At 38.0% G+C, this 27,240-nt stretch overlaps 1 protein-coding gene across 3 annotated transcripts in view; it reads left to right on the top strand.

The window, feature by feature from the left end:
* LOC145684448 (uncharacterized) overlaps nucleotides 1-27,240 on the top strand; it is an 82,502-nt gene that overhangs the window by 33,548 nt on the left and 21,714 nt on the right. For 2 of the 3 annotated variants that reach the window (XM_081756845.1, XM_081756846.1), the window contains exons 7-10: nucleotides 3,040-3,133; nucleotides 9,342-9,514; nucleotides 12,256-12,393; nucleotides 21,190-21,516. In XM_081756845.1, the coding sequence (XP_081612971.1) occupies nucleotides 3,040-3,133; nucleotides 9,342-9,514; nucleotides 12,256-12,393; nucleotides 21,190-21,516 (732 nt within the window). The remainder of the gene's footprint in view (nucleotides 1-3,039; nucleotides 3,134-9,341; nucleotides 9,515-12,255; nucleotides 12,394-21,189; nucleotides 21,517-27,240) is intronic. The other variant, XM_081756847.1, reaches the window with a different exon arrangement.

Below are 27,240 nucleotides of genomic sequence, written 5' to 3'. Positions count from 1 at the left end.
ACGTAATATATAACGTATTTCATTCTAAGAATTAATTATATAATTGATAAAGAAATTAGTTTCTTTCAAATTAGTTTCATGACAAATTTCTAAAAAAAAAAAGAATTAAATAAAAATGTTTAAAAACCATATTTTACCAGACTTTTCTGAAACCAAGCACGCATTCAGAATTGCGAAATATATTCTGTGGAGTGTGTTTTATTACAGACGTGTTCAAATTATTACACTCACGCTCGAAAAATGCAAAATTGATGTAGGAGTCCTAATTTCAGAGTTCTAGAACATTTAATTTAATGGTTAAACCACCAATATAGGAGCCTTCATTCGTTTACTGTACAGTTGAAGTGGTGATATCACCGTTGAATAGCAGATGGTATTAGTGAAAGGGGGAAATTCTGAAAGTGGTGTTTCAGTTGTAGATAGCTATTGTGGTTCCTATCAACAAGTTACAGTCTGGAGTGTTGTGGTTGCTGTCGTAAGAAGTTGACGACATTCAAAGCGTTCAACAGTTCGAATGGGCCAGTTTAAAATGATCTTGACTTGTTTCGTGTATCAATCTTTTATTCTGTGTAGTCCTGTAATTGTAGTATAATGGGAAAAGCAAAATACCTTTCTCCGCATAAAATGGAAGTTAACAAAATACTTCTGATGGAAATAAAATATACACGGCAATACATTGCTAGTAGAGTTGGGATAGAACAAAAATCTGTGAATAGAATCTCTGTTGAAATGAACAAGAGCCAAAATAGGGTTGGAAAGTGTGGGCGAAAACCAAAGCTATCGCTAAGAGGTATTATGAAACTAAAAAATTGGCTCTGGGAAACAGAAGTGCAACTTCTAATAGACTTAAGCATAAAAATGGCTTGAGTATGGCGCAGACATTTGGCCTGAAAGTGTTCGAAGGGTTCTTTGTGCCGAGGGAATAAAAGCACACGGTCAAGAAAGAAAACAGATATTAGAGTCTACTTCAATCATGACAAAGAAGCGCCTCGAATGGGCACGAGGCCTAGAATATTGGACTGCTGACGATTAGAGAATAGTGTGTTTCAGTGATGATTCTTGTATTTTTGTGTCTGATGAATGTTCACAATATGTGCGACGTTGACCTGGGAGGAATTCAAGTTGGAATGTCTTTAATACCTACAAGTTCTTCAAGAAGAACTGCTTTCCCAGACTGTACTCTGGTTTGATGACGTACAATTCATCTTTATGCGTACAATTCATCAGGAGCCTCATGCCACCGTGCCAACTGACAAAATTCTTCGAGGACGACGAAATTAGTGTTTTGTGGCCAGGCACTAGTCCTGATATGAACCCGATTAAAACATTTTGGAGCTTCATGAAAGAAAAGCTAGAGAAGTAGCACATTAGAACCAAACTTCAATTGATTAAGGAGATCAACAATTTGTGGTATCGCGATGCTGAATTGAAGGCAAAATGTGCTAAACTCGTACATAGGATACCACAAAGGATAAAAGATTTAATAAAGAATAAGGTAGTTCATAAGAAATATATTAATCTTTGTGTGAGAGAATTTTCTTGTAAGTATTCTATTCATTTTTTGTTTCTAATTTGGGTATACACACTTTATAGTGCTTATATTTGAATGTTACGTACGCATTTGTTTTATTGATATTGAGAAGCACATGCCACACCAACTAGGAATCAGGACAGAGTTACAAAGTAGTGATTTGGACTAAGTTCGAACATATTTTCTCACGTAATATTGTAAGAACAGTAAAATATTCAGAAACTGAATGTTGAGTCTAATAATTTGAACATGTTTGTACATGTGTTTTGAGACGGACATCTGTTGTTCATCAAGAATACAACGCAGAAGTCTTTATTTTGTTCTCTCGCAAATGTTGTATAAAAGGTTTTATGGGATCCAAAAACACATATATGTGTACATGATCATCAGACAAAGTACACGTGTATGGCACTTAGTAATTTGTAAGTGATTTTGAGCCTAAAGTTCTGAAAAAGGGATTTTTTGCAGAAAAAAATCCCCATTTTCTTCGAATTCTCCTGTTCACGTATATGATACGGACATGCGAAAGGTGCGTTTGGAAGCTTGCTTTATTCTGAAGAGAATGAGGTACAATCCATGATCTTAGGATGATGATGCAGTAGCTTCTTGACTGAAAATCTAAAATTTACCTTAAAAATTCCAAAATCCGAAAAGGATTAACCTTAGGATGAACGAGACATAAGGAGGAGGAAAAAATTATAGAATGAATGGAAAAACGTATAACTAATTATCTGGCGATTTTTCAGTTCTGACTTTTCTTATAATGATCTTAAATGTTTAATAAAAACTTTTTTTTTTCACTTCTAATACTATATGTTGAACAGACTAAAACATACTGACTCATACGCAACTCAAGAAAATAATGGAAAATAACATTTTTTTACTTGCAATTTTACTAATTTTTAAAGAATTTTCCTCCTCTTTTTTTGTTCTACAGCTACTCTTCACAGTCTTGTAATTAATAGCAATCACCTCTGGCGCATGGGGTCCTTGGTTCGATCTCAGCTGGCGCCAAGTGGTGGTGGACCAACACCGTGTGCGTAGGTTTCCTCAGGGTTCTCCCGTTTCCTCTCACTTTCTTAATTCCACTATTTCATTAATTTCTCTTCATCATCGCCTCCTTTAGCCCAACCGGTATAACCATGGGACATAAAACTTAAAGATGTAATTTCATTTTCATTTCATAAGTTCATACGCATTACTTACTGATTTGTCCGCGTATTCACACTGTTGATTTCATTAAGCTATTTAAGTTCTATATAGATATGACTTTGTAAACACTCGTGGATAATTACGAGCCACTTAATTTCGTCGCTCTTGATTAAGAAGTAATATATTTAAATTCTGATCTTTGTGATCTCCATCAAGTGTAGTTATTTTAATTTTCGGAATATTATTCCTCCATTCTCATATATTTTTAAAATGTTGCTAGTAAATCGTAAAGTAATCGATAGTTGTATGTAATAATGGAAATTTAGTTACATGTGATATGTGTAATGTATTTGCAGGTCGTCTGCTCCGTTTGCAAGCATGTGTCTGTGACATACGAACCTTTCATGTATTTATCAGTCCCTCTGCCACATGCCATGGAAAGGCAAATATGTAAGTAAATATTTTGATTCTGTTAATTATCTTTAATTATCTTATAAAAATATAAGCTAACCAATTATTTGTCCTGAATGTTAGAAGTAGTGGTGTTTGATGTCGATACTTTGACCACGTATTAACCAGAGTAACTTGTGCCGCCTGGCCGGCCGAGTCCTTCATAGCTTGAAAACTTATTATTTAGTAGTAGTAGTATTTATGAGATTTAGTTTCGAAAGAACTTATAATTGTGACAATTTTCTTCTAGAAAAGCTTTATGCAGTTAACTCCTGATTGAGCACCATACACTGAATGCTCACTGAATTTCGACCACCCCTCCACACAAGAAAGTGTGGCCAGCAGCCGAGTTGATTACATGACCACTCAACTTGTAGTATTAAAGAGAAAGAACACACTCGAGGCTACATGTTGGCAGACAGCACACGTTATATTGGGAGGTGGGCAAGATTTATCCGCATTAATAGGCATGATTGTGGGTACCTAAGCAATAGGTGCATCAATAACCCAGATATCAATACTTGTCGGATGCGCCTGTTCCTGTGTAGTGAAAGTGTACAAGGAGAGGGGAAAAATGGGTAACAGAATACTTCAGTGGCGTACTGAAGTTCAAAACGTGAGGCGAGCGTCGCGTCAATCAACTCGTGAGAGTCAAACGAACCATCAGTGCCCGGAAACTACGTGATCAATACAATAGTGGATGCACAACATCCATATCCCACACAACTATACGGCTTACATTGGCACGCATGCAGTTCCACGGCAGACTACACACTCGTCACCCACTGTACGACTCGTCACCGCTGACTTCATCGCGCTCGGGCACAGTAACACGCTAATTGGACCATGAACAATTGGAAAAGTGTGTGTTTGGCCTGATAAATCACGGTTTGTGCTACTCCTCTCGGACGGACGTGTGCATGTGTCGCCAACAGCACGAAGCTATGGAGCATGGTGCGTACTGTACAGGTAAGTGGGAGCGGCTGAATTGTTTGGGGATGTTTGTATTGGCATGGAATGGGACCGTTGGTGTACATGGGCCACAGCGAGACATCCGTTGTATACGTGCAGGTGTTAGAGAGTCATGTACATTCTGCAATGCAACACTTGTACCGACACGAAGATGGCATTTTCCAATGCATGGTGGTACCAAGCTAGGACTTTATTTGCTTGGCTTAAAGAACATCATACGGAGCTGCAGCATAGGAATTGGTCCCTTAAGTCACCGGATCTTAATCCTATAGAACATTTATGGGATGTTGTCGAACGGAGTCTTCGCACCATGACTCCTGCACTATCTGTGGGCTCATTGTGGGATGCCATCAGGAATATAAGGTGTCAGATCCCCGCGGAAACATATCAGCAATTACCAGAATCTATGCCATGCCGTGTCCAGGCCGTCCTGTGAGCAAAAGGTGGAGCAACAAAGTATTAGGTAGATGGTCGCAATTCAGTGAACATTCAGTGTAGATACTAAATAAATTGTAAAAGTACTTACCTTGCTTAAGGGACCAGGGACAGGCTTGACTTGGCTTGTAGGTGATATATGTGATACTTTATGTCTCGGTAACTACTGACTGAATTTGAACCAAATTCGGTTGGCAAGTAGCCCATGGACTAAGGAATAAAGATCTCTATATTTATTGGCCATGCTCGCGCTGGGACAGGCTCGGCATGGCAGCAGAGGCTGTTTTCCACAGCTTTGCACGCCGGAAGGTTCTGAGTTCGATTCAGCTCGACTAGTTGGTTTGGGTTTTCAAAATGGTTATAGTTATACTGTTTGAATCAGTAGATAGGAAACCATTTCACAAAGAGGGATGGTGGTGGCCGAAAATCAACCAGTGACACCGCCATTCAGATCAACCATTTGCATCAAAAGTGTTGAGTAAAATAGAATAGAATTTTGTGACATTTTGTAATTACTAAAATGTCACAATAAATCAGAACTAACTGATGTTTTTAATTGACTGAATTTTTACACTCCAATTTTTAAGACTTTATAGTACCCAGAGAAAGGTCAGTAAGGAAAGGTAAAAGTATTACAAATATCAATATCAACAGTAAGAGTGAAACTTAAAGTCTCTCTCCTATGATTAAAGGCTTCTCTTCACAGAGGCGTTCATTAGTGATATAGAACAGAACGATTTCAGAAGGGTTATAGGGCCGCGGTGGCTCGGTGGTAGAGCGTTCACCTCTGGTGCTTGGGGTCCCGGTTTCGATCCCAGCCCCCGCCAAGTGAACTTTGTGGTGGACAAACCGTGTGCGTGGGTTTTCTCGGGGTTCTCCCGTTTCCTCCCACTTTCTTCATTCCACCATTTCATTCATCACTCATCATCACCGTCTCCTTTAGCCTAACCGGCATAACCGTGGGACGTAAAACTCAAAGATTTCATTTCATTTTCATTTTCAGAAGGGTTATATCTAATTAACCCTATATCCAGTTTAACCCGAAGGTTCAGTGCCACATTCACAAAAGCTCTTCATTGACTTTTGTCAATCAGCTAGATCCAGTTTCTGTTTTATATTCTATTTCTGCGAAATCCATCTTAATATTATTCGGCCTAGGTATTCCTAACGGTCTTTTTCCGATTGGAATTTCAGTTAAAATTTTGAACGCGTTCCTACTTTTATTCTAGTTACAGGACATGCCCACCTAAATCTCCTAGAGTTAATGACCCTAACATTGTTATGAAATTTCCGCTATTTCGGTGTGTTTACGTTGATCCTAGACATGTGAAAATATCTACTTAGTCGAAGGTATTACTTAATATTGTAAGGTATTTTTAATTTGCACCATTACCAGGGAAGCAAGAAAGTTCGTGCGCTTTTGAACCACTCGCGCGTCCATTTGGCTGCTGCGGCGACATCTGTTGCCGTAGTATGAAAGTTTTGACTGGGAAAGCTTATTCATTGACGCATCAGCCACGATGAATACAACAACGCATTTGTTAGTGTGGTGTGTAAAAATCGCTCGTAATCATGTCAGTGTCAAATGAAGTTCTTAGAGCTTGTTTGCTTTACGAGTTTAAATTGGGGACAAATGATGCAGAAGCAGCTAGAAAAATATGTGTTTCGTTCGGAGAGGGTGTAATAAGTAAACGTACAGTACAAAATTGGTTCCAGACCTTTTCAATTGGTGACGAGACGTTGCAAGATAAGCCTCGCTCTGGGAAGTCTAAATCAGTGGATATGGAACACCTGAAGGCCGCTATTGAAGAAGATTCCAGTCAAACATGTGAGGAACTTGCTCACCGATTCGAGGTAAGCAGGGAAACCATTCGGGTAAGTCTGCATCAGTTGGGAAGACCTGGAAACTGGGTCAGTGCGTCCCTCACCATCTGACCGCTACGGGCCAAGTTCTAAGACAATATCTGTTCATCTTTGTTGACGAGACACAAAATCTGTCCAATTTTGGACCGTATATTAACTTGTGACGAGAAGTGGGTCATGTATGACAATAAAAAACGGTCATACCATTGGCTATCACCGAATGATCCGAAGCCTTGTACTGCAAAACCGAACATCCATCAACGCAAGGTTTTGCTCTGTGTTTGGTGGACTACAAACGGTATCGTGCACTACGAATTCTTGGAACGTGGTAAGACAATTACCAAAGATGTGTACTCATCACAACTGAGAACGGTAGCCACCAGACTGACCCAGAAACAGCCAGCACTAGTGAACAGAAAAGGTGTGCTCTATTACCAGGACAACGCGCGCCCTAACACCGCAAAACAGACACTGGAGGTAATCTCAGAACTTGGTTGGGAGCTTCTATCTCATCCTCCCTACTCCCCAGATGTCGCCCCTTCGGATTATGTTCTTGGCCATGGACAATTTTATGCGTGGCAAGCAGTTCAAGACTGAACAAGACGTCAAAAATGCAGTTATTGAGTTTTTCGAGTCTCAGGAACAAATATTCTACAAAACTGGCATTGACAAGCTTGTTGAGCGCTGGGAGAAAGAAGGTTGTAGAAGCAGATGTAGGCTATTTTGCCGAATAAATAAATCGTTAAAACCCTGTAATTGACAGTTTTCTTTCATAGTATAAAAGCGCACGAACTTTCTTGCTTCCCTGGTACAATCATACTGAATTTCCATGTATTCTTCATACCTATATCCGTCTGAAATTAATTTTCTCGTAGGTGCTTCTCTCCTGGGTTCGATGTTCGCCTCAAGATTTTATTTTCAAATGCTTCGTCTGCGATCTTTCCTTAAAGTGAGCGACCATGTTTCGCAACCATTCAGCAAATTATCGTTTTATATATTTTAAACTTCAAATTTTTCGGCAGAATTCGCAAGGACAAAGGATTTTGTACTGAATATTAATACGAATTCCCTGCTTTCAGTCGACATTTAATTTCTTCGTGGATATGGTTTTGGTCCGTTAATATTGATCCTGGATATTTGAAGTGCCCACTTTGTCGAATCGAAAGTATTACTTGATATTTTTTAACTCTGTTTTTTTTTCTGCATTTACTTCTGAACCGTAGGTGTTAAAAATATCACCTCTGCTCCATCTGTAGTTGTTATCAATTTTATCAACTTTGCTGAACCGCGTTTGTTTTCAAATTCAGTTTCACGTAGTCTGATAACCGTTGAAAATCAAAATATGTGAAGCTCAGTTTTTCACATCGAGATAAAAATCGAATCTCACAATAATGCTCATTAATTCCCCGAATTTATCGTCTACACCCTCTCCTTTTCCGAAGAAATCTTCATGCTAGAAACTCTGGATGATAGTTGATGTGAAGGATTTTCAGGTTCTGTTTCTTTTACACTTACAAGGGGAGTTCGGGAGAAAACTCTCGCCTGCAGAGAAAATAAGCATGCCATTTGAAGGATCAATTTATGCTGATTACAAGCTAATAAAATTCCTGTACGGTTAAGAACTGTTCGAAAGATTCAGCTGGGAAGTTTGTAGAAAAAAGAGATATGCGCTTTAAACGCGTTAAGTATAACATTATTAGCAACGAATATTGACATACGAATTGAAATATATCGGAGGTAACAGAAAAAAAAACTGTTTTGCAATAACTAACGGGTTTGTTAGTTAAAATTAGTCATTACGCTGTTCACAATAATGATTAGGTCAGAAATGCAAATTGATCACTGTTGTGCTTCTGTTCTATAAAAAAAATGAGTCAGGCAAAATACTTCCTTGCACCATGTACATTTTATATGTGCAATTGCGTTGCATCCGTCAAGGGAACATTTCGCATATTCAAAGCGAAAAGCAAATTAGACAGGTGATTCAAAAGGTATATAATTTGTTCGGTAATCTGCCGTATAGAACGCAAACTGAAACAATCCAATGTATCGTGGTGATCGGAACTGATTCATTAGCATGGGCACGAACTTTATTTGATTGTTTCGTTGGTACATCATAAAGTCCAGATGAAGAAGTTTCATACTATATACAAATCTCCTGCCATAAACTTTGATTGGTCGGAATCCAAACACATCAAATGGTTGTATAAATCGTGTGCAAGTCGTGCATTTAACGGTGAATATCGCGAACAGTTCGCAACCGTACAGGAATTTTATTAGCGTGTTGTAATCAGCATGAATTGGTCTTTCAAATGGCATGCTTAAGTTCTCTGCAGGCGAGTGCTTTCTACCGAACTTGTCTTGTTAGTCATTTGTATATTTACACTTTCGAAATGTGGATGAGAAGAAGAATGGAGAATTAGGTAGGTTGAGCGAAAACTAATGAGAGGGTGTTAGAGATATTATTAAGAAGAAGAAAAAAAAAAACTATTTCGGACATTGGTAAGAAGGAATTGTATCATGAGGGACGTGCTAAAGGGTATAGTGGCAGGAAAGAGAATGGGTGGCAAAGGAGACTACAATTAATGGGCGATATTAAAACAAAAATGGTACGTAAGACGAAGATATTAGAGGAACACTGTAGGGCATGGAAGCTTCTCAGTTGAAGCAAGTGACCTGCCAGCAGTGATAGAATACCTATGATGATGATTCGTATATGTGATCACATGACAGGATTCTAACATGGCCCCCAGCTGGACTCGTCAGCTTTTTTTTTTTTTTCTATTCTCAAATATTTCTTCACTTTTCTCTCGACGTCTCTTACCAGCGTTTTATCGCAAAGCTTATAGTGTACTATTTTACTGTATGAGATTGTCTTTATTAGTTGAGTAACCTGGAGTATAGTGAAGTTTCATGAATAATTGTTCTTATTTTGCAGGTGTAACTTTTGTACCTGCCAGTTCTAATCAGCCTGTGAAATTCCTGATTACCCTTAATAAGCAGGATAAAGTGCGGAAGATCAAAGAAGAGCTGTATACGCTAATAAATAACGATGGGACCATGGAAATAGCGTTGGCGGAAGTGCTAGACAACCATATTGCAAGGATTCTGGTAAACAAAAACTTAGACGTTTCACCTTTATACTTAACGCGGTGTTTGATTGGTCGATTGTGTCCCTTTTCCACATCAAGGCTATGTGAGACGTGCACTGATAATTTTACCCACATCTACACTACTGGGAGCCAGACCCATCTCTCCCACACTAAAGATGAGAACGCGAACCATTTGGACCCGACGGAGCTCTTTGACGCAACCTAACATTGCTCCTTGATATAAAATGTGAGAGATTTCATTTTTACGTAAATTATACTATATAAATAAAATAAATTGTTACCTTCAATTTGCTTGGAATTTAACTTTTGATTACTATCTGTACTGTAACCATCGTCAAGGTGGAAACTTCTATTCCAGGTGAGTGCGTATCCGTTAGGTATTCGTAGTTCCTTTTCCTTGTGAAACTTACTAATATTTAAATTTCTGTAAATTATATAAAACAAAATTATATCCATATATCTTGAACGTACTGCTCCATTTTGTTCACAGTTGCCAGATATCAATTCTGGCGTATTGTCGTAGGGTTGTACACAAAACCACCAAACATCTTTCATATTTAGAAATTGTTTTCATATTAATTCTGAGGGCCTCAGTGGTAGGGCGCTTACCTCTAGTGCGTTTGATCCCTGGTTGATTTCCCAGCCTGGTAAGTTTGTGGTGGACAACACCGTGTTCGTGGGTTTTCTCCCTCATTCTCATTCCATCATCAGTCACTTCCGAAATCATCCGTGTTCCTTGGCCTTAAGAGCATAATCGTGAGACGTTAAACGGAATAATTTTATTTCATTTGATTTTCCAATTTAATTTTTATCAGTTCGGTTTATTTACGGATAACGTTTAAAATAAAAAAAAAAAAAGTATAAATTGTTTAAACAAGCCGGAAAAGAATAGCGTTATGTTTACTTATGTTAATTTTGTTATTTGTTTCCACTGCATAAATTTTGTGTCACGTAAAACAATGTATGCAGCAAATGGTAACAAATTCTAATGATTTTTAGTTACATTATGCTGAAAAACGTATTTTTCTTAAACTGACATTTATTTTGCACACGTTTAGAGTTGAGACGTACCTTTTTGCTTTTCAGTACTAACTTCTTTCGTAGAATATAAACTGAAAATTTGTGATTTCTAGTGTAGTTACGCATAAATAGTAGACCAACTTTAACCTTTCAGAAATAACCAATCCGAGTCCGCAACACTGAACTCGACCTACTTATTAAAAACTAACACTTTTTCAGGTACCATCTATGTTCATTCTAAGTCCCACTGGATAAGTAGTGAATCCAATGGAATGAAAATGAAATTATATCTTTTGAGTTTTATGTGCCACGATTATTCCGGCTAGGCTAAAGGAGACGGTGAATGAAATGGTGAAATGAAAAAAGTGGGAGGAAACTAGAGAACCCCGACGAAACCAACGCAAACTGTGTTTGTCCACCACAAAGTTCACTTGGCGTGAGCTGGGATCGAAGTTGAGACCCCATGCACCATAGATGAACCTCTACAACTGAGCCTTCCCCGCCCCGTGAATCCAGTGGATTTTGCGTTTAGTCTCGTTAATATACAAAGACAAGCCGTTTTTAAGTTTATAAAAGGAAATTCATTTAAATTATTGTATTGATAATGTTAGCAGATTAGTAAAACAAAATTTTTATACAATACATTAAATACTCCACATTTCTTAAATGTTCACAAAAAAAAAAAAAAAAATTAAATATATCTTTCAGTTTAACATTCCACGATTATGCCCTTTAGGCTAAGGGAGACGAATTATTAAGGCAAGTGAATGATAATGGAATAGTTGATGGAATGGGAATGTGGGAGGAAACGGGAGTATTCCGAGAAAACCCACGAACATGATGTTGTCCACCACAGTTACTTGACCGGAGATCGAATCAGGGACTCCGCTCAACAGAGATAAGCGCTCTGCCACTGAGCCGCCGTCTCCCCCAAAATTCAAATATAAAACATACTTTTATGTTAAGTAAATTATTTCTACAAAAAACTAAAATTACCAATACGACATTGATAATGTACACTCATGTCCAAAATTATTGTCGCATATCTATAAATATGTTGTAGGAATATAATTTGATAACGAAGTCGCCTGGTATTTCTTATGATGTTAGTATGTGTATAATCGGCAAAGACATGTATGTGGCAAATTTCATGTCAAAAGTGCAGCAAATAAGAACAATAAAACTTTCTTGCCCATTTAGCAACATTTTGTTTTACTCATTCTAATTTTCGTATTTATAATTCTTTTCCTATGAAATTTACCACAAATATACATTTCCAGATGACACACATGGTATCAGTATTAAAAGTACTCTGCAAAATCATTATCAAATTATATTCTTACAAGAAGACAGTTATAGATATGCGACAGTCATTTTGGACATGAGTGTACATATGTCTTTAAAACATTAAATATTGTAGTATTTAAGCTCTTATCTTTGTTCCTGTGAAAGTGTCATTAAGGCACGTTGTTATAACGGAAATGTCATAGGAATATCACTACGGTCAGAATGCTGTGAGGTTATTGCCTTTGCAGTGGTCCCAAATACAAAACATTAGATAAATTGAGTAATTTTACTCTACTAAGTAATTGGATCCTTAGGTTCCTGATAGAAAAAACTTAAAATCCCAAATCGGTTGTTTCACCTATGCCATTCTTATGTTTTCCGCACTGATTGCACTCTAAAAACTTATATAAAATATATTCTGATTATTTTCAGGATGATAGCTGTTTGTTGCGGTACGTAGACGATACTAATCGTAACATATATGCATTTGAGCTCATTTCTCCACCACGGGCTTTCGAGTCTGATATTTCTGAGCCATCTGCGGAAGGTGATTCAACGTCTGACAAAGAGGTAGGTATTCCGTATATAAGAATCATCCAAATACTTCGTTGTGGGCGAAATAATACATGCAGGGGATTTCAATCAGTGTAACTAATAACAAGTATCACTGTGATTAAGTAAGTGATGAACATTTTGTATCCTTCAAATAACTTTTCGTTCTTTAGTTTGAATTTATTGGTTGATTTCTTACTCCGATATGATCATTCCGGTATGCCAGTTGTGAGGAAACTGCGACACTAAAATTACGAATCCAAGGTATTACTTCATATACAACGTATACAATATTTTAAAATCTCTTCTATGGTAAGTTTTTTCATAGTTTTCTTTTTTAGGTATTGTTTTTCTGTTGTAATGAGCAAACATAAACATACCGTGTTCACTCGCGTAATAGTCGCATTTTAAGTTTGAAGTAAAAACATTCGCACAAAATTCCCCGCATAAAAGTCGCAGTCTATATAGACTCTTCGAAATTAATTATCTTGTACGAGTCCGAGCAAAAGAACTTTTTGTGTTTACTGATACGTAACATCGTGACACATATGTCAACCTATTTCCACCCTCCATTCTGCGCGCCCCCCTCCAAGTATGACACATCCCAGTATGGCACCTGTTTACAACCACCTTGTCTGCTCTGGCATTTCATCGTATTGCCTCGGGGGTTTCAAACATCTGGTTGTGATTAGAAAAATCACTTCCTGGTTGGTTGACAGTCTCTGGCGCCAAAGCGAGACAAACAACCTTCATTACTACGCGACTTTTTCATTGGCGTTCATCATTACGGTAGTTGGAAGAGAGCGTAGCCTAGTTATTACGTGTTTGAGTGCAACTTACGGGAGCCGAGGCTATATTTTATTTTTTATATTGATACAATGATGTATGTATCAAAATTCAAAGTTGTTTTGATCGTAGCGATAATTGAGTGGCAACTTTCCTCGCGTAATAGTCGCAGTTGGATTTTCGTATTAAAATGGTATAAAAAGTGCGACTATTGCGCGAGTAAAGTGATGAACCAGGCTCAATACGAGAATCGAGGATCGGTAAGAAGTGTCAACAGCAAGTCATCCACATCATATAAGACTAAATAGCGTAGAAAACTGCTTTGTTTTGAAAATTCCTTATTGATTTTTTTTTTTTTTTTTTTTTTTTTGTGCCTGAATTATTTGCTGTCGTCTTGTCTTGAGGGTGGGCACAGATTTATTGTTTTGTCCTGGAAAGGTGGCTAATAAAACCTGCGAGTTTTGAGTGCTATTCTTTTGTGCACAATTCATCGGATGGTGTTCGAGCGAGAGAGAAAGGGAAAACTAGGTGCATTGTTGTTTATCACATGCTCAGAAGTTTGAAATCGAACCTACGACTTAAAAAAAAAAAAAAGTCATTAAATTCACTCCCCCATGAGATCTCTCATTAGGATTAAGTCTACTGTGCTAACCACGTATACATACATTGGATGATTAATGTATACCCGTTGGGAAGCATTTTCTCTTTTCTTGGTTGTAGTTTACCGAATAATGTTCTTCATTTTCGATTACATTCACTTTGTACTTATTCGTGACAGTTAGCGGATTTTTTTTTTTTTTTTTTTTTCGTATAAGGTGTAAAGGTACAGTTCAATGTGAGATCCGAACTACATGTGCTTCCACCGGAATCGAACGCTGGTCTCTGGCGCCGGCAACTCACTTTTAATCAGAAACTTAGTTTGTTACCAAAAAATAAATAAATAATTAAAAAGTCAATATCGAACATCGCATGAGTGTATACTATTTAATTTTATTTTCGCCCTAGAATAAAAAGACCAGTACTATCATATGTGAACGAAATAAGCGCAGGCAGTTTGTTTCCTGAAGATATGTTTGAAGTAGTTTTTCAGTCAGATGTATTTGGTCTTTTTTAATGTTTACGGTATTGTATTTTAATAAGTATATATTAATATGCAAGAAAATGTAAAGAAAATCTATTGACAGGTAGCTTTATGTACAGTAGACTCCCGAGTATCCGGCTCGCGACTATCCGGCCTAGTTTTCTTTTATCGTAATTAAATGAGGAAGGCAAGGCGTTGCATTGGCAACATTGCCAAGGCATTGAAAACGGGCGTCTACTACGATCCTCCTTTGTGTCATGTACAAAATCCAAGTTGTGACAGGAAAAGAGCAGCGTTCTGCTCCTTGTTCATTGTTTCGTCAGTGTGTAACGGACCTCAATACAATACGCTTGCCGCTGTTCCTGATTATAACTGTATTCGTAAACTGTTTTTGGGGTATGCTTAACGTTCATTAAGAAATGAGTTCATAGAACCCTGGCTTATCCGGCCTGCCCTTCCGCCACATTAGGCCAGATACTCGGGAGTCTACTGTATTATAAAGAATATATAAACAGAATTAGTTCGTTGTATTGATAGTCTAGTTTTATTTCTCACGTGATAAAAATAGAAAAAGAAATGGAAGCAGACAGTGTGATGTCATGACGCAGCCCTTGACGAAACATTTATCCGGTTGATTTTAGCATCGGATACTTGTCGACTGACTGTTGCCTCATCGTGTACAATACCACAATTTGAAATCCGATTAAATTATATCTATATTACGTATTTAATGCTTAGAACATTACATATAAGTTTGAGTTATTATATAAGTTTTAAGTTTTGAAACTTCCGTTCAATCTTCTCTCTGTTGCTGACAGTTTAATTATTATTATTATTATTTATTATTTAGTTCAGTACTTTGATTTTATTAATTTATACCGATCAAATAGATAGTTGCTTTTCAATTCGTCATAAATTTAGTTCATAAGTTTGCGGATTTAAAGTTTTAATATTTTATAGCGTACCTTATTAAAAAAAAAAAAAAAGTATTATTTTGAATTCTGTTTTCGTTTTAATCAGTAATAGAATCTTAACATTGTGAATTATTCCGGTATTAAGAGACATTAAATTAAATATATATATTTTGTGATAGTACAATTTCCATTGTAAGGAATTCTGATTTGAGGATCATGTTTTCAAAGATGTCTGCTGCTTTCATTATATTTTCATTTTGTTAGATTAATTTGTGCATTAGAGCTCTCTCTCTCTCATGCCGATTTCCTTCATTCTTACTTTGAAATTAAACATTTTCGGAAACATGTATAAATAAACTAAATAAACTTTTGTGTTAGTGTGCAAGAATAACACTCTCAGGATCCATATATAGGAGTACACGTTTGGCTGATTTCTTAGCAGTGACAGAAGAAAATGTTATTGGGTTATCTTATTATTTCGCCGTCTATAACGTAACATCATCTAAAATGACAAGATAAAAGATATGCGGAGTTGAAGGAGAAATCAGTGAGGAAAGAAATTGAACCGAAGGAATAAATAAATAAATGTGATGGAAAGATTCTGATGATAGCTACAGGAAGTATTGGATAATTATTCTTGGTGCATTCGAAGAGGATTCGAACAAAACCACTTTCCGGACGAAAGCTCAAAGCCGTTGAAGTATCTGCGATATGATCCGCAAGCAGTAAACTAGGCGTAAAAAATAACTAAACAATAACTAATATAATAGATCAGGGCGCAAAATTTCAGTCAGACGCACTCGCCAATCTAAAACTAATGGTCGTCAGCATCTCTCACGTACAAATTATGAGTGGTCCCCCCTCCTCTCCACGATCTTTAGTTTGACAAAGAAAAAGATTACATCAGGACATAAAATTTCAAATCCAGACAATTAATTTTCAGGATAATCAATTTTGAATTGGACAATTCATACACACGTTAAAAATATCTTACCTGAAGACTTCGCGTTTGTGTAATGCTCTCTCCCTGCACTGAAGTACCACTTGTCGATTGTAGTTTTTGGATCAGAGTCCTTAAGTGAAGGGCCATTGATGGAAATTGTCAGGAAATCATCCAGTGTGTCAGTCTTCAGTAAATTCCTGTAGGCGTCTTAACTCTATTGAGACTGCTGAACCCTCTCTCACACGAAGCAGTACGCACAGGTAAAACTGCACAAAATGTGACAATTGGAAGCAAATTTGGGAATCTCTTAATGAAGTTTTCACTGTAAATCTTTTTCAGTGTCTGATTCAATGTTAATGAAGAAAACGAAAGTTTATATTCTGCCCACTCTGCTAAGACAGTGTCTACTTTTTCACTGTATAAAGCTGGTTGCAAGTACTTAAAAAGCAGTTTTATTTCTTCCACAAAAAATTCAAGGATTTTTCCTTTAACCCGCCGAAGCATGCGCCGCGGACTCACACTCCACGGATAGGGACATTTTAGCTTTCTTAGAACTGTTAAAGGAGTTTGTGCTGGAAAATATACGTGGTCGCTTCAAAACAAAATACACATTAAATAAATAAATATTGCGGAGTGAGACTCCGCGCGCGTGCCTTGATGTTAACAATTGACCACGCGTGCTATGGAGGGTTAAGAGACCAACCCAAAGTGTCAGAAATATATAAAAAGACAGAACTAGCTCTGATAATACAGATTGCAACCGTTCTGTTATGTACTTTTTTGCATTCTTGATTGACTTTCGTCTTATACTCTGGAACTCTTGCCCTCCAGATTGAACATTTGTGAGCTGTGAAATAGAAACTACGAAGCCCTGTGAGTTTAGGCATAAACCATTCCTATTAAACACTGGTCACCAGCTCTAAATTTCTAGTCGGCAATGGCGACCGAAAATTTTGCGCCCTGTAATTGATATCAGTAAATTCACAGCTATAGAGTAATTGATACTCCACAAACAATAGTCCAAGAAGCTCGAATCAAATAAACATTGTTGCTTTTATTTAAATTACTAATGGCTACAGTAGCAGATATAAATGAGTAGCAGCCCTTCCCGTTGATCTAGTGGCTAAGGCGCTTGTGGTTCACGGGTTCGATTTTCGGTTGAAGAGCTTTGATATGAAAACGCATTACAGTAGTTTGGATTTCACTTGAAACTATAGGTCTATGTCTCCTATAGCCTTGGTGCAGAAATAAACGCTGAAGTGCAACCAACTAGCCAAGTGAGTAGCAGACAAATATGTAATAGGGTTAATTTTTGTCTAATCTTTCCGCTTTGAATCTACTGCTCACAGACAAGTGAAGCAGATAAAAACATTCTGACTACTATATTTAACACATGAGATCATTTGCAAAAGCTGACGTCAACTTCAAAGCGTTGATTGGGTTTTTCGTCATGTAAGACGATCAAAATGGATTTCAACAGCACATACAGGGAGATACTTGACTGTGTGTATTCTTCATCATCTGTGACAGATATTTTTTTCCGTCGTTGAGCTTCGTTCGTGAACCTTCTTAGGCGTCCATAACCTAGCAGTTTGGAGAAGTACATATAGTGTAGCCAAATCCAAACTATCAGTTAAGTCAGTGTAATGTGCTTATTCCGTAGAAAATACGAAAACTCGATTTAGGGCCCTTCAAAAATTTTTTGGCTCCTGATCCAAACACTAATTATTGGTCAAGATCACGATATTTTTATGTATTTTTTAAAATCATTCCTAAAATTCTTGTTGGAAGTACCGGGGAGCAACAGATCAATATAATTACGCAGAAAAATTTGTACGCTGAACTAGCAAAATCGTTCTGTTGCATTTAGTATGTCTTGGTCAAGTTATTTTGTAATAGCTTCAGTGGCTTGTAGTCTGTCTGTATGAGCACTACAGGTAATTGAATCACACAGAGCAGTCCAGTCAACCAAGTACTACAAATCTAAGCGTAAACTTTCGAAATTGAGTCCCAGATAAACGGCAAGAATAGAGGTGTACTTTAGTACAGATTGGACTTACCTAATCTACGTCTGCTGCACTAGGAATAAACGTTTAAAATACAGATCCGGGCGAAATGGACATTGGCACTGAACATGGTTAACAGATAATGAAAATCATACACATAATGCAAATAATAATGTAATCTTGAGATATTCGTCAGGAGAGAGGTTTGAACTATAGAATATACACTAACGTTATAAACGCATATGTAATGCTTAAAACATTTGTAGTACGGAAAACGAAAATACAACAGGGTGTCTATCGGTCACGAATGTCACGAAATCAGAAAACGGTCATGAAAGTCACGAAAAAGGCACGAAATTTAGCTTTTGGGTCACGATTTTTTTTTTTTAAACTGTACAATTGTAAGTACAGATTGAAATATTTTGTTCTATAAAACGTCAAAGATCAATACTAAAAATGTCTATCGTCGGCTTTAGACGCTACCAAATCGCAAGCAAAATACGTTTCTATCGCATGGATGAAAATTCGGCCTAATTCGCATTGAAAATAGGAAATTTTACGATGTGGTAAAGAAAAGGTCACGAAAAAGTCACGAAATTTCATTTTGGAATTTTAGTAGACACCCTGTACAAGCAAGCTGCTTTACGTAGGTGAAGTTAATTTCTTATCTCATAGTTTTTCTGTTGATTGTCCCATTTCACTATCACTAGCATCAGCGACATAAAAAAGGGGACGAAGCTTTTCCGAGCTCTAATTATTCTTATTTACTTATGTAAATAATTGCAGATAAGCCTTGAAAACCACGGAAGAGATAGGAATGTGCCCCAGACGTCACTAGTTAGTTGTTACAGACAGATTATTAGGGTATCAATGATAGTTGCTGGTGATAGCGCTGTAACCACGGTTATTCACGCTTATTTTAGTAATTAAATGTCGCAGGTGTAAATCATGGACTTTGCACTGATGTATGCTGCAGGTTGCACTATACAATGTCAGGCAGACGAGATGGCTTATGGACTACTTGTGTAGAATAAACAAAATTCTTTTTAAAATTATAACTTCTGCAATGAAAATGTTGTAGTATAATTCTCGTTACACGCGGTACATTTTGAGCTAGCATCTAGGTTCTATTCCCGGTGGAAGCTCATGTGGTTCGGATCCCCAAGTCCATATCACATATAGCCTTCATGTTGAAAAGGGGTGAGAGACCCCATGCTAACACGAAACACAGTAAATTTCGGTAACTTTCAAACTACATTATTCGTGTTACTGTTCTTGGTCAATTCATATATTAAATTTCCTATTCTTTCTTTCATTGCCCAAGGCAGCGCTGATTGCTGTGGATGAGAAAAACAAGGTAAACGGTTCGGTGAAGTTTTCACATACTAGGGGTGCTCGCAAAAGAAAAATAATATTAAATAAAACTGAACACGTAGAATTATTTATTGATTTTACAAAGGCTTACGATTCTATTAGGAGAGAGAGACTGTACAACATTCTTACAGAATTTGGAAAACCGAAAAAGCTAATTAGATTAATTAAGATAATGTTTAAATGAATCCCAGAGTAAAGTCCCAGTAGGAAGAGTTTTGTCCACAAGCTTTCACGTCGAGAATAACCTGAAACAAGAAGATACGTTGTTGCTATTATTATTCAACTTTGTCCTGGAGTACGCTATAAAGAAAATCAAAGATAGCAACCAGGTCCTAGAGTTGAATGGTATTCACCAGGTTATGGCATATGCTGATGTAAATTTAATAGGGGATGATAGGAGAACAATAGAAAGAAATACAGAGGTCTTATTAAACGCTTGCAGGGATGGGTTTACAAGTAATTGCAGAGAAAACTATATACATGGAAGTTCGTCAGGATCGTAATACGACAAATTATGGATGCATTAAAATACCAAATAATACCATTGATAAAATGAATACTTTCAAATATCTAGGACCCATATTAACAGACGAAAACGATATTCACGAAGAAATTAAATGTTGACTAATAGCAGGAAATTCGTGATATTATTCAGTTCAAAATCTCTAGTCGTCGTGAATTGTGTCGTGGAATTAGAAACTTAAAATATATAAAATGATAATCATGCGTGTTGTTCTGTATAGTTGCGAAGCGTGATCGCTTATTCTGAGGGAAGAACGTAGGCGGAGAGTATTTGGGAACAAGATTCTGAGACTAATATTTGGACCCAAGAGGAACGGGATTGGGGAATGACGGAAACTTCATAACGAAGAACTGCATAATTTATACGGTTTACCAAACATTGTTAGGGTCATCAAATCTAGGAGGCTCAGGTGGGCAGGTAGCCAGGATAGAAGAAAGTAGGAACGCTTTCAAAGTCTTAACTGGAAGACCAATCGGAAAATGAGCATTAGGAAGACCTAGGTGCAAATGGGAGGACAATATTAATATGGATCTCGCAGAAATAGGAATACAAACTAGCAATTGGATCCAGTTGGCTAAGGATAGAAGTCAATGGAGAGAGCTTTTGTGAACGCGCCATTGAACCTTCGGGTTCCATGGACCATTGATTGAGTTGGTTAGTCATACGTGGAAATGTAGAAATGTCCAGGAACGTTTCAAAATGTAAAAATTAGAAGCGGTAGAAAATATTTTCGTTATCAGAAAAAATAAATTAGGCCAGGCACTTTTTTTTTTTAAAGTTCTGTTTATCCTATTACATGTTAATATTCTTTCGCATTAATAAATCTGATGATTGTGGATGTAGCCAGCGAAATATGAAGCAAGATAATCCAATTTTTTTTTTCCGTCACTGAGCTATCATAAAAATAAATAAGTAAAGTTCTTGTTTTATAATGTAAACTGTTTAGTTGTGAAATTAGTGCAGTACGTCACAAAATGTCCTGAACGCATTATAATTGAGATTTACTCTAACCATTTAAGGAAATCTGTTATAAAGTCTAGGATAGGTGTTTTGAGCTGTAGCTTTGAGTCATATGCGTGTTTTGTATTTTAAAAACTGTTATACAAATCGTGTCTTGACTTGAGAGAACCAAATTGCTAAAAAATCAATGTCCTTAGAGATTTTGTATTTCCTGTTGTATTTTGCAGACGGTGCTAAATTCCGATGTCAGCATACAGAGAGGAGAACCATTGGATTTAACTCATTGCAAAGCTGAAATTGATCCTGAGTATAAAAGTGAAAATCGTGATGATCAGTTTCGTAATAATATCGCTCAATGTAACATTAGTCAAGCGGATAAAGTAAACACAGTACTTTCTGTTAGTGAGGAAAGTACTGTGAAACCAGAACCTCTCCTCACAAGCACAGGGGACAAAGGGGATGGGTGGACCTGTGCTATTTGTTTAGAAGATTTGGACACAGGGCTGCGGCGCCACGCTTCCTGCAGTTGTGTTTTGTGTGAAAATTGCATTGAGGTATGTATAGTAGCAGGCTGAACTCATGTAAGGAAAGAAAAGTCTAGTACAAGTATAGGTGTTTGCTTTTTTTCTAATAACTGCGTAGGTTTTTATGTGAAAAATTGTGCTTTGCTAATACAAGCGCCATCCAGAAATTATATACACGTCTCCTTCCTTCCACTACATATTCACTTACCAATAACTTCTAACCGAGAGAATTAGTTCGAGTATTTTCTTCCACGTACAGAGGACACAGTTCTTTGTGACGGAAATCTGTACTCTAAATTGGACTTTGTACTGAAGTTATTTTAGTGGTCGTGCATAGCGTAGTCGCTAACGCTCTCGCCTTTGGTATGAGCGGTCTCGAGGTTCGATTCCCGGTGGGGACACTCGGCCACCCTAAATGAGGTTTTCCAGGATTTTCCTCATTCACAGCAGACAAATGCCGGGATGGTACCTAACAATGCTCCCAGGCCGCTTTCTTCATTCCCTTTCTTCGGATTGTTTGATCGCCGAGGGACGTCATCCCTCATACCTGACAAGCTAACATGGCCATAGATGGCAGAAATCTGATTCCTAATCCTAATCTGAAGTTGTTTTAATCAACATGAATGTGTAGGGCAGCGATTCCCAACAAGTGTGTCGCATACCCATAAGGGTATGTCGCGAAATTTTTAAGAATTTATACATAAATTTTGTGCCGTACGGAGACGTATAAGTTTGGATTATATACGATATATTTTCCTTTTCCGATGGAGCCTTTAATGATAAAATTAATTTTGAGGCAATTGAGTTCCATATATACGAGGTTAACCCCAAAAGTAAGGTCTAGTGTTTTTTTAGAAGTACAAAAAAAGTTTGTTTTTAATAATGTGTACATAATGTTAAAGCTTGTACATTTATCCATTTTTCTACATAATCGCCATTTCAGTTGATGGATTTCCGTAGGCGTTATGGCAGTTTTTATATGCCCATATCATACCAGATTACCACTCTGTGTTTGAAAAAGCGTTGAACGTTATCCTTCACTTCGTCGTTGTTGCTGAAGCGCGTTCCGGCCAAATGTTCCTTCAGCTTAGGAAACAGCTGCTAGTCACTTGCCCCATAGCAGAACATGCTGCGATCTGCGATGTGATCGCAGAAAATTTGCCACGCCTGTGCAGAAAAATTGCCAGAAGCAAAAAAATAGCCAATAGAAAAGTACAAAAACATACCTTCTATGTGTAGATGTCTTAAATGCACGGAGGACTCGCATAAGTTTGAACTGTTTTTTACGTCACGTAAAGCGTATTTTTAGAAATCACAAGTGTTTCTTCAAAACTTTTTTAGAATTCGTGCAGAAAAGTTTTGACTTACAAAAGCTCATCGCAGAAAGACAAAGAAAATTCTGCCATTGGGGTCACTTGTTTGCTCAGCCTTTGCAACTGTCTCGTCGAAAATTGACAATTTCCAGCTTCTTTCTTCATCGTGGATTTCAGTACGAACAGCTGCAACCTTCCTACACCACTTTCGGACTTTTTTTACATCCATACTTGACTCACCATATACTTTCGTCAACTGGCGATTAATTTTAGTTGGTTTAACTACTTTTGCGTTAACAAAGCGAATAACTTTGCAGTTGACGGTAGTGCCAAGTGGGAGCTCCATTACAAACGGCTACTAAGTCAGGACAGCGTAGCAGCGGGTTGCACGTGGGCTTTCTTGGGCAGTGGGGGAAACAACAAACACAACAGTGTTACTAACCGTTACACGAATAGTTTCCCTGCATTCCTCAACGCTTTGAAGACCTTATTTTCAAGATTACGCTTATATATATATATAGTACGTAACTTAAGTGCGGCACGATGCCGTGGGCGGTGTATCGTCAGTCAGAAGATGGGAACGATTGGAATAGAGAATGAACTCACGCAGTATTTCCTGAAGAGTAGAATAGTTTATTTTGTGTGTGTCTTTGTTGTGAAGTTTCCTACGTAGTTTTCATGTATCTCGGGCAGATCATTTGTCGAAGATTTAGCATGTGCCATACGTTAGGATCTTTCGCTGCTCTCTTCGTTTAGAAGCAAGAATTTCCAGCTTCAGTTTCATCACCAATAAAACAATAACCCCCTCCCCCCGCTTTTATCATGCCATCATTTACAGTGTGTGCAAGGAAAGGTGGCTTCTGACAGTTGGGTAGAGCATGTGGAGTATTGGAGGTGCTGTTGCCAGATGCTCCGCAACAAAGACACCAGTTCTGGCAACAAACTTATGACGTTTAACAAGTCGTCTAAACTACCGGCAACAGCGCGGTCAGTGACCTTCGTTGCCTAGAAACAGCGTGAAAGAATACTGCTGTGATTGGTGAGCAATCTTCCCTCTCGTTTTATTTACAACATGTGCAGCTATCTGTCAGAGGCCACCTTTCAGTAGCTCGATAATATTCAGTGCCCTAACAGGTTGTTTATATATATATATACAGGGTGTTCAGAAAGTAACTATGCAGTGCATAACTTGCGGTATTTTATTTCTCATAAACCACTTTAAACAACTGAAATTAACTGGAAGCTAAACTTTAATGTCATGGAAGTTACAAGAGATGCTGGAAGTGATCCCCTTGCACTTGAAAACACAGTTGCACACGTTTCTGCATGTTTTTGAAGAAGTTGATGTCGGGAGTGATGTTCCGAATGTGACGTGTCAGTGCAGTTTGGAGTTCTTGTATGGTGTGTGGATTGCCTTCATAGGCCTTTACCTTCAACGTACCCCATAGAAAGAAATCCGGTGGAATCAAGTCGGGTGAACGCGGAGGCCAGAGTTCTCGAGAGATGATGCGGTCACCGAATATGTCCTCTAAAAAAAATCTTAGCCTTATGGGCGATATGTGCAGTCGCCCCATCCTGTTGGAACCAGGCACTCTCAATTTCGTCCTCATTCAGTTCACCTAGGAAGGGCTCCAGAATACAGGTGCAGTACCGTTCTGCATTTATGGTGTCCTGAAAGATGGGCACAATGATACGTTTACGAGTCACGGCGCACCAAACACCAACCTTTTGATCATGCAGTGGGGGGACATGAAATTGATGCGGATTCTCCGTACTCCACACACGACGATTCTGGCTATTCACTTAACCGGAGAGGTGAAATCATACCTCATCCGTGAAAAATGTTTTGTCAAGAATCCCCTTACCAGTTGCAAAAGTTCACACGCACCGGGCGATTGGTGTCTCTCAGTTCATGCACGACCGAAATTGTGTACGGATAGATGGACAGTGACTTCCGGAAAATCTTGTGAGCAGAACTCACGGACACGTGGGCCTGCTGAGCTAGTCGTTTAACTGATTTCTTGGACTGTGCAGCATCACGTCTTGTACCTCCGCCACCTTCTCTGCGGATATGGTTGTGGATGGCGTACCTGATTTTGGAGCATTATGAACGCTTCCGGTCTTTCGAAACTTGGTAATGAGGTTCCGTACAGCATTGCGGTTAAGCATCTTCACTCCTGGGAACTTTGCTGCAAACGCAGCTTCTACTGCTGAAGTAAACTTGTCTTCATTGCGGAACACATGCTCCACAAGAAACACTCTTTGCTCAATCGTCAGCATGATGACCTGGATCCCAATGATGTCACACAAAACGTTGGTCTTCAATCAAACCGGACTTGTGAACAAATACAAATACCTAGTCAAATATGGTTCAAATATGTTAAACAATGGAAAATGTTGTATTACTAATTGACAATCACATCAGTCGTCCTTTACATCACTACAACATGGCACTGCGTGGTTACTTTCTGAACACCCGGTATGCATATATATATATATATACCCTTTTGAGATGATCCTCATTGAATTTCCCTGACAGTTAATATTCTGCATTACTTACAAGCACATGTTGAATATTTCCAGTTGCTCTTCTTATGTTGTACGAAGCATGTAAAATGTTAATAGGTTATCAACAAAAGCTCCTACCAATTTCTGATAATCGATGTTTGAATAAATTAGTTTCAATTTGGAAGCATGAAACATAATTTAATGTATTGATTTTTTAAGAAATAATAGAAGTCACATTTGTATATGTAGTGACACGATTCACTACTGGTCTCGTGCAATTTTCTGTTGCTTCTGTTATTGAGTCTTAAGAGCCTGTTTACTTTTTTTCTTTGGTTCTTGAGTGATTCGATGTTTATATACGAGGGTTGTTCAAGGCAATCCGGGACTTTTTTTAAAAAACAAAGAACAAATTTCAAAGTGTGGAAAGTGGATTTAGTTTTCCACATAGCGTCCAGCTACAGTTATGCACTTATCCCAGCGTTTAACTAACGCATGGAATGCTTCGGCATGGAAAGGTTTATTATTTCGACGGAACCATTGTAGGACATCATTCTTCACTTCATCATCAGTGTTGAAATGTTTTTCTCCAAGGAATTCCTTCAGGGGCCCAAACAGGTGGAAATCACTTGGCACTAAGTCAGGACTATAGGGAAGGGGGGTTATATCTATATATAACTAGCACGCGCAACTATTTGAAATTTCTTGGGGAGGTGGTGAGTCCGTATGCTTCCACTGCATCGATGCTCTTTTGGATTCTGGGGTGAAGTGGTGGACCCATGTTTCGTCATATGTCATTCGTCATATTCAGAAAATCGTGGCCTTCCCTTTCATAGCATTCCTTCAGTTCTACAGACTTCAACTTTTCTGTGTCTGAAAAGCACACAGGTGGTTTGGGACCCAGCGTGCACTCACTTTTCGGAACAACAAATGATCATGAATTATTTTGTTCAGTGTTCCTAACGACAGATTACACATCCTTGCAGTTTTACATGTTATGCGATGATTGTCCAGGATCAGCTGCTCCACGCGCTGAACGTTCTCAGGAATGACTACCGTGGGCTGTGATCCACCACGACAGGGGTCGTCAGTAATAGAGATACGGCCATCTTTCAAGCGCTTACACCATTCAAATGTCTTACTGCCACTGAGTGTCTCATCACCGTACCGAGCCCGAAGTCTTCTGTAAATTTCAGCAGGTTTTATGCCCTCGTTCACTAAAAACTTCATCACAACGCACTGTTCCACGTAGACGTTCACACTGTTGTCCGCGATCTTGAATAACGGTCTATCCAGAGGCGCGGAAAATGAGCGCCGTCTACCAGTAACAGGACACAAGTGCCCGTTTCTACTGCATACAAAACCTCCAGCCTAACCTGGAAAAAAAAAGTCCCGGATTGACTTGAACGACCCTCGTACTAACGAAGTAATTACACGTGTAAAACTTTTTACTTCATAAGACTGTTGGTGCCGCAAACACTTTTCGATTTGTTTCCTGGAATACTACAGATAGAACTTTGTCACGTTTCGTTGGGTAGGAAAAAAGTTAGCAAACTTCCATTGATTCTAGATTATTATTATTATTATTATTATTATTATTATTATTATTTTTTTTCATTTTGAGAAATAGCCATAAATTAGAAAGTTTTAAGTCGGTTGTAATAGGTAGATAGCTCAGCTTAATTGTATATTTTTAAACCAAGTACTTGCGAACACGCGATCTTTTTAAAAACCGACTTTGGAGAATTACCCGATCTGAAATTTAAATAGTATTCATAGTATAGAAGTTAGACATTTCAGATAAATTTTGTATTACAAATTTAATCATTAAGTTTTTTTTTCCTTTCTTTTCTTTAAATGACAAGGCATAAGTGCTCAACATGGCCTGCTTGGGATGCACAGCATATGTCCATACGGTAGTCAAATTGGTCCCAAA

Source organism: Thermobia domestica, chromosome 4 (assembly GCF_964235325.1).
Source record: "Thermobia domestica chromosome 4, izTheDome1.hap1.1, whole genome shotgun sequence".
NCBI classification, from domain to species: domain Eukaryota; kingdom Metazoa; phylum Arthropoda; class Insecta; order Zygentoma; family Lepismatidae; genus Thermobia; species Thermobia domestica.
Note: the sequence above shows the minus strand (reverse complement) of the source record. Positions and strands in the feature narration are given on the sequence as shown.